The sequence below is a fragment of the Carica papaya genome, chromosome 4 (assembly GCF_054855325.1).
Source record: "Carica papaya isolate Zhongbai chromosome 4, ASM5485532v1, whole genome shotgun sequence".
NCBI lineage: Eukaryota > Viridiplantae > Streptophyta > Magnoliopsida > Brassicales > Caricaceae > Carica > Carica papaya.
Genome location: NC_142312.1, coordinates 2,358,071 through 2,366,893, shown reverse-complemented (window position 1 = coordinate 2,366,893; position 8,823 = coordinate 2,358,071). Strand labels below are relative to the sequence as shown.

Here is an 8,823-nt window from a genome sequence, read left to right as displayed (position 1 = left end):
ATTCACTGTTCATATGGTCCCCAAGTACTTTTTGAAGGTGATATTAGATGGTTATATATGTACTATATATATATATATATATATATGTGTGTGTGTGTATATTGGCATTCTCTTTTGTCACCTTATAGGTTTATGTGTTCGTATATATTATCGATATATAGTAATTACTTCAACAAATTCCCATATAATAGAGGAAATTTTTACAGTACCCGGTCAAGTTATTCATTTTCCAACTCGACCTGAGTTATAAAAAAGTTAAAAAAGAAAATTTTATGCGAAGAGTATATATGGTACCTTGTGAAGTACCCTAATCCTCTACTTGTACTTGGCTATGCAAAGTTACTACATGCCCCGTTATTACCACCTTACATTTCCTCATATATGCATTTTTTTAAAAGTTTGGAGAGTCCACTATAGTCTAATTTGTCAATAATCAATCCTAATTTTGGGATTTTAAGACACCATAAAGTATTTAAAGGTATAATAAATAAATTAAAAGATATACTTTCCTTAATCCCTAATAGAATAAATAAATTAGCAAAGTGAAATAAATATGTACATAAAGTTAAAGGCAGAACCAATACTGTTTGGGAAAAGTGCCAAGGGTAACAGATTTAATGACCAATTTGCAACATATTTTCATACAAATATTTAAATTTTAATAATAATTTTAAGTACATCCTAATTAGTGGTATTCCTAGAAAATTGAGATATATTTAGAAGTGGTAACTTAACTGGATGTTTTCAAATATAGTGGTAAGTTTTTTTTTTTATTTAATAATATATGAAAATATAAAGGGAGGAAATAAAGCCCATTCTATGTACGAAGAAAAAAACAAAGGCAAAATGTAGCAAAATGACCAGAGCAAAAGCCAGCTGGCAAAAATCAATAAACAAGAAGTACACTATAGAGTACCACTATTCATAAAGGAAACAAATGGTGGGGGGAAGGGGGTAAATCAATAAAATCAAATATCAAATGTGTACTCATAATGATAAACAAAAGATAACAAATATAAACTTATGGAGATGATGGGGGCCAAATAAATAATAATACAAAATGATCAAAACAATGACAGCCACCGATACACCATATTTTCTGTCTAGAACACCAAAGCCATACCACCCCATGCCAACGCCAATCCTACAACGAGTTTCCGCAGGCACAACACTGTCTCTGCTCCATTCTGCAATTTTTTTTTAAAAAAATAATAACAAAAATGACAATCCAAATCTATTAAAAATAATAAATAGATTCTTCCAATTTTATATTACTTTTTTCCATAAATGCAGATTTATTTTTAAATTTTCGTCTTAGATCTGATGGTAATAATAATAAATAAATTTTATCAATGTTTATCCCGTGCCACGCGCTTACTGTAAAAATTAGTACACAGCAGCCTGACATTGATTTGCAACCGGACTAAAATCTCGGCGCACACTTCAAGATTTTACTCTGTTGAACAAACCTATCGGGTCCGCTGCCTTGTCGTTTCGCCCTCAAAACATGACCGCCAGACACCATCGTCTTCCGTACTATGCAAAATGCGTCAATAAATGGCTCTTCCGCCGGTATCAGAGCTGGCGCGTGTCTCACACGCTCCGCATGCGCTCGGCTTTCGCGCTTATAGAAACAATACGATGCACGTTGTGCACGCAGCACATTGCGCACTTACCGGAAGGTAAAAGTAATAGTTCACAGTTCATTGTAAAAGTACTTTACACTATTCGGACAATGTACTTATTAGAAGGAAACGGTGTCGTTCAGTTCGTTTAAGGAGGTAAATATGATTAAATCTTAGTATTGTATTTTGGAACCGTCATAGATCTTCGAGGTTATAGTGTAGATCTGGGTGGGTGCACATTGCGATCTGGCCGCATGTTAATTCCTAAAATCTAAGGCGAAAACGTGTGGAAAAGAAATATGAGAAAGTACCTCATCGGAGATCACGGCTGGAGCAGGAGAAGTTGATTCGAGGCTTGGAGCAGGAGATTCGGTCGGCGGAGCAGGTGGACTAAGCATGTCTGGACCTGGAGCTGGCGCAATGTGCTTCTTTGGCTTCTTCTTGCTGGGAGTTGGAGCTGGAACATCGGCACTTGGAGCAATAACCGGAGCCGGAGGGGCCCCAGCCGGAGGAGAGCTTTCGGGAGGAGTTGTCGGTGCAGCTGCGGGTGGAGATCTCGCCGGAGGAGTGCTCGCGGGAGGAGAGCTCGCAGGTGGAGTGCTCGCTGGAGGAGAGCTTGCAGGCGTTGAAGCTGGTGGAGAAGTAACCGGTGCAGCCGCCGGTGTTGAAGATGTCGGCGCCTTCGCAGGAGCTGGCACCGTCTGTTTGGACGGGGAAGCCGCTGGAGAAGAAGCGGGTGGCGATGATCCGGTAGGAGTGGTGGGAGCCGGCGACGTAGGTTTGGCAGGTGCTGCGGCTGGTGATGTCGCCGGAGTGGCGGCTGTAACCGGGGCCTTAGTAGGAGCAGCGCCAGGAGACTGACCTCCGACACCGGCGACAATAATGCACATAAATACAACTGTAAAGACGTTATTCCGTTCCATCGCCAGAAGCTTATTTAGGGGCTGAGAGAGAGAGAGAGAGAGAGAGAGAGAGGAGAGAGAGTGAAGAGTGAAATAGTGGCAGGGATGAGAGCATAGATATAGGCCTGTACCAAAGCAACGGAGGGGCATTTGGGTAGATCTGGTCCGTTGAGAAGCAAGTGGGGACCACATTCACATGGGAGAAAGTAGCCGTTGGATCAACGTGTTAGAACCGTTTGGGCCCACCCAAATAAGGAAGAAAACAAAGAGACACTAGTGTGTAATTTGGCAATTGACACTGTTTTGGCTGAGCTGGGTCCCATTTGGAGGCCAATTCGGTGCATGTGATAAGTCTACTATATATGTCCGCCTCAGCCAAAAAGATAATTAATCGCCACTAAAGGAGGGTTAGTGCAAAATGGGAAAAAGCTTATTTTGATTAAGGGTATAGTCGAAATAAAGTTATATTTTATTAAATTTAATACTTTTTATAATTACTTAAAAATTTATATTTATTAAATAAATAATTTTTTTACTTTAAAAACTTCAATTCAAGTAACACTGAATTCTATTTGTTGTCCAGGTAATTCAAAAATATTAATAAAAAACATTTAATCAAACTAACAAATAATAATAATAATAGTAAATATTTAATTAGTAATAACAAATCTTGCTTTAGTTAAGTTAAAAAGCATTGATGTGATTCTGTTATGATCTGTCTGGCTTTAGGCTGGAGAGACAGCTGGAAAATTGCAATGAGACAAACCAATGGGAGGAGCCCACGTGGGGATGTTAAGGCAATAATTACGGAGCGAGTGTACGATAGAAGTGGTAACTTTAGTGGCCCACCGCCAAAGAGGTCCTTGGAGTTAACTCTCTTCTGTGTTTTTCTCGTCTTACATGGAAGAAGTGGTGCGTTGCGCGACAGTCTATTTTCCTGCATTTTTTTCCGTGATGGAAAATATATTTTTCTTACTTTTTGTTGCCTTGATTTCTATGGCCTATGTTATATATTATTCAATAAAGTAAATGTATTTTATACATTTAATTTGTACTTAGTATATTTAAATGTATGATTGGTTAACAGTGATTTTATCGTATTAATTGAATAATTAGATGTAATCATAATTAAACATTAAATAATATAAAAAATATATATTTGTGATCATTTAATTAATTAATTAAAATTATCATTTTAAAAATATATAAGTCGTCAATTTGTGACTAATAAATATTAAAAATTAAATTGTACTAAATATTAAATTTTAATTTTAATAATTTATCTTAAACTTTAATATCATATCATACATCAATATATCTATTTTATGAAATAAATTCCTTGTTAAATATGTGAGTGAGAGATATTGGATATAATATTTCAATCCATTTAATGATCTAACTTCATCTATGTCATAAAGTTATTTTATTTTATAATAAAGTTCTAAATTTAATTTTATATACAAATTGATTATATTACAGCTCTATATGATTCTCTTCTAAGACTATAACCAGCTTTAACGCGGTATAGCTTTAGATTTACCAATGGAAGGAAGATTTATGCCACCAATTGCGCCTATTTTATGTTCTTCTAGAATTGGTTAGTCCACACTTGCTAACGAAAAGAATAAAAGCATATTAACAGAGAGCTGGAACCGCAAGCGAAACTCGTTTACACAATCATCACACTTACAATTGACTTCCAATGTGAATACTTGATGCTTGAACCATTGATGCGACACCGTTTAATGGGCTAATGGGCCGAAGAAGTAACGAAAATGGGCTTTTTGGATATTTAGTTTGGGCCGGTTGTCTGAGAAGATACGAACGTATTTAATTGGTTCACTTGGGCCCAAGCCCTACGCGACCCACATTACATAAAATAAATATAAAGTGGGGATGGATCACAAACTTTGCAAAACCCCCATATGTATTATTCATATAAAAGAAAATTAAAAAATAATATTAATAATAACATGTATTAAGAACACAAATGAATTCCCAAACCTTATATATATATATATATATAATGGATGCAATTTAAATTTTACTCTAATATATTATTTTGACAAAAATATAATACGAATAAAAAAATTGATTTATAAATCAGGTTCAAGCTCCATTCTTATGATATCATATAGCAAAAGAATTATAATAGGCATACGAATTACTTAAATAATATACAATATATCAGTCTCAATTTCAAATAATAACTTAAGTTATGCATTATTAGTAACTTAAACTTAAATATTTGAAGTACAAAAAAGTTATTAAGGAATTAATAAGTAAGTTTAAAATATTACTAATATTCATTTAATTCAAAATTAAAAGAATTTAACTAAACCAGAACCAGAATATCTTGACCTTAATCATGCGGTAAAGGTAATTAAATATTTATTAAATCGTGCATGTATGATATTGAACTAGCTAGAGTCATGCCTTTTATATATATGTGTGTGTGTGTGTGTGTGTAAGTAAACTTTGATTTAGTAGTAAATTAATGGTGGCCGCATTTTCTTGAGACCAACCCAGCTTCTACTTTCATCATATATATATATATATATTCACGGTCTGATTGTGGTGCTGTAATGGAGACTGAGATGGAGATCATCATGACCTAGCTCGTATCCCTTTGCAATTTACATGCTCTGGAGTACAATGTTACTGCAAACCTGCATTAATTCCTTTGCTTTTTTCTCAACTTCAAAATATGTTTATATATATATATATATATATATGTTGAAAAGTGTTTTTTCAGTGTTTTATTTATGAATCGCAAATGGCTGACTGCTACCTTCAACTCTAATAACGGGTTTAAAATAAACTTAAGATTTTTAATCGTAGTTTAATTAGAAATTAAAAAATATAAACATCTATTAAAAACATCAAAAATAACATCATTCTATTAGTTTAAATAAAATTTAGAAATTATTATTATAGTTATAGGTAAAATTTTATATGAATTTAATTGTTATTATTTTAAAAAGAATTTAATTTTTATCATCTTTTAATTAAATTGGATATGAATTGTGATAGTGATTTTTTTTTTCTTTTGTTACTAAAAGTTTAAAAACTAAAAGTTTTTCAGGCGCATTGTAGATAAAAAACATTCGTGATAAGTTGTTGGAGATCACATGTTACACGAACATAGTTATGAAGACCAAATTGTAATGAGAAGTTAAAATTTATCAATTAATTAGCGTATTTATTCTTTTCGCAATATACATGCTAAATTTTAATACACCAATCATTCAATAATAAGTATATGATATAACGTACAAATGTAATATAAACATTAATACAGTAATTATTCTTGATAAGTAGTTGCACAACCAAAGAACTATCGATCTCAAGAATAGTGTTTCAGTCTCTTTGGAAAGTGATTATTGTTATTCTTTATTGTATTGTTGATAAATCTTATTAATTGAGAAGATTGAAGGGTAAATAATGATTTGTTACAGCTTTAATTATGAACAAGAATTAGGAAGTTAATATTTTTATAAACAAAAATTATTATTTTCATGGAGTAGAATTTAAATAAATATTCAAGAACTAATAAATGTAATTATTTTATTTAATTTAATAAAAAATTACAAAAATAGAATTTAAAATGAACAATAAACAAATTTAATTAGTATTGTTTAACTCAACAATAGTAAGTTAAGTCTTCTATAAAAAATTATATTTTTGACTAAGAGATATGTATTGGTGTATGTTCTTAGTTAAAAATTATATTTTGTCTTATATTCCAATTATATCCACATATAAATTAATTCATAAAAATATAAATTTATAATAGAAAGTATATAATAGCAAAAATTGGACGATGGAGAAAAAACTTTTATGTATACCAAATCTTTGTCTTCTGTCGGATTTATAATATCGTCCATCTGTGCAGCTAATTCTAACCCAATTTCTCTCGGCCATGGATTCACCAGGACAGATCAACAGTCCTACTACTACTACTACTACTACTAATTCTAATTCTGACTCCTCTTGTTTTTTCTGCAACGTGAAAGAGCCAGACCCATCTCTGAGAAGACCTAAAATTGCTCAATTCTTCAAACAAATCCCTATCAGAGACGACCCAGAACTTGTCTTGGTCTTAAGCGGACTCTGGAACATCGCCATGATTAACCCCGACGACTCTGAATTCCCATCTCTCGGCATCTTCGACTCCATGGCTAAACTCATCCACAGAGGCGTCGACAACAAGAAATGGCTTCGCAGAGATCAGAATATTTATATTCCCTACTACGCAGCCCATATAATCGGTTCTTATACCATGAACAAATCTCAGTTAGCAGAAAAAGCTGTCGAGTCGGGAGTGGTTTTGGCCTTGATGGAGCTTTTGAGAGGTAAAATCAGCTGGGTTGAGCAGCGAGTTGCGGTTCGAGCACTGGGTCACCTTGCCAGCCATGAGAAAACTTTTGAAGCTGTTGCTGTATATGAAGCAGAGCTTGTGAAACTAGCCATGGAGATTTCTTGCAGTTGTCTTGACGTGGTTTATGAAAAGTTCATCAGAGTGGAATATGGAAAAAGATCGAAGTATCACTGTGATTTGCTCACGAGAGGACTCGGCGGTGTCGAGACAGAGAATAAAAAGGCGGAAGAATGGGCGAGCCAGCTTCAGTGTTGGTCTTTGTATCTTCTAAATTGTTTTGCATGTAAGGAAATGTCTCTTGATCTTCTTTGCAACAAAGACTTTCTCAAAGTTTTGAGTGGAATCTGGGGTGGATTGGTAAATAGAGCTTCACCCGGTGGAATTGGACTGATAAAAACCCTGTGTTGCACCAAAATCGGAAGAGAAAAAATTGCAGATTTGAGAGAAGTCGTGGATAGTCTCTGTAATCTTTCAAGGTCTTCAGACGATTGGTGGGAAATCGCCATTGATTGTCTTCTGTTACTTCTTAAAGACCCAGAAACCAGATTCCAAGTCATGGATACTGCAGCTTTGTTTCTCGTTGATTTGGTCGAACTCGGAAATCTTGGAGATAAAATCACGCAGGTTATGTTACAGGACTTCCATAAAATAAGGTACGGTGACCTGAGGTTGAAGAACAAGGAAGCTGAGAAAGCAGTGAAAGAGATATGGGATTTGAAGGTGGAGAGAAGAAGAAGAGAGAATCTAATGTCTGATCGAGAGCTTAAAGAAAGAGAATCCATGGCGGGTGTTTTGAAACAGGAAGGAAACCAGAAGTTCTGGCCAGGTTACGTTGAAAATTCTTTGGAAATATATTCAGAGGCATTGGAGTTATGCACAGTGAAGATGAGAAAAGAGAGAATTGTTCTGCACAGCAATAGAGCCCAGTGTTATTTGCTGCTGAGAAAACCAGAGGCCGCCATCAGCGACACAACGAGAGCTCTGTGTTTGTCAAGTTCAGGGCGTCCTCACGGTAAGAGCCTGTGGAGACGATCGCAGGCTTATGCCATGAAAGGGTTTTCCAGAGAAAGCCTGATGGATTGCATAGCGTTCATCAATGCACGAATGAAGTCCGTGGAGAAGAAGAGAGTCAGGATTCCATACTACGCGGTGCAGATGATCAACAAGCAAATGAATGCCACGTGGCTGTTTGCAGCTGCAGAATCTAAAAACTGCAGCAAAGAGAAAGTTGAAAAATCTAAGAGAAAAAAACCACAGAATCAAAATCAATTACCACGTAATAGTTGTTTACATGAATAAGAACTTCCTGATCTAACGAGCGAAAGTTTTACATCTTATAAATTTAATCTCTAATATAATTATAAAGTTCAATTTATTGTGTGCAGTATTAAAAATTTTAGCGAAAGAAAATTGAGAATGAAAAATAAAATGACTACAGAATTTATGTAATTTAACTCAATGCGACTTATTTTACATGAGAGATGAATCCAAATTTAACATAGAAAATTATTAATATTATAATATATATTTTTTATTCTTAAATTTTAAAAATTAAGATACAAATTTAACTATGAGAAAAAGTTATAAATATATACGAAAAAATAAAAATATTACTATAAAATTTATATAGAAATATAGAGAGGATCACATTGTAAACATTAAAAAAAAACAAACTAACCCTAACTAACTTCGTTTTTTATTTGAGTAGGGATGGTTATGTATAGTCTATCGATCAACCACTATCTTTTGTTTTTATTTGTTATTTTGTCTCGTGGATATGAGATTAGATTTCTGATTTAACCTTTAATGATTTGTTTAGTAGCTAATTATCTTGTCTAATCTTCATGAAGCTTCCCTAGAGAGTTAAAGACCGTGCGTGCGGGAACATTTATAGTTGGCAAAATGTCTTCTTCAG

The 8,823-nt window shown here is 34.1% G+C and overlaps 2 protein-coding genes across 2 annotated transcripts; one reads left to right on the top strand and one right to left on the bottom strand.

The window, feature by feature from the left end:
• Positions 1-849: 849 nt before the first annotated feature.
• AGP18 (arabinogalactan protein 18) lies at positions 850-2,621 on the bottom strand. Its single transcript, XM_022040756.2, has 2 exons — positions 1,937-2,621; positions 850-1,187 (listed from the first exon to the last, which is right to left on the bottom strand). Exons 1-2 carry the CDS (start codon positions 2,546-2,548, stop codon positions 1,104-1,106), a joined length of 696 nt encoding a protein of 231 aa, XP_021896448.1. The 5' UTR covers positions 2,549-2,621; the 3' UTR covers positions 850-1,103.
• A 3,719-nt stretch (positions 2,622-6,340) lies between these two features.
• Positions 6,341-8,302, top strand: LOC110813551 (uncharacterized). The gene has a single exon (XM_022040744.2). The coding sequence runs from the start codon at positions 6,450-6,452 to the stop codon at positions 8,205-8,207; it is 1,758 nt and encodes a 585-aa protein (XP_021896436.2). The 5' UTR covers positions 6,341-6,449; the 3' UTR covers positions 8,208-8,302.
• The last annotated feature ends 521 nt before the right edge of the window (positions 8,303-8,823 follow it).

Bases quoted from the DNA above. Each gene is read 5' to 3' on its own strand.
- LOC110813551 (XM_022040744.2), top strand. From the start codon at position 6,450: ATGGATTCACCAGGACAGATCAACAGTCCTACTACTACTACTACTACT.
- AGP18 (XM_022040756.2), bottom strand. From the start codon at position 2,548: ATGGAACGGAATAACGTCTTTACAGTTGTATTTATGTGCATTATTGTC. The intron at 1,188-1,936 runs GTACTTTCTCAT...AAAAAATTGCAG, and splicing joins CAGCCGTGATCTCCGATGAG to AATGGAGCAGAGACAGTGTT.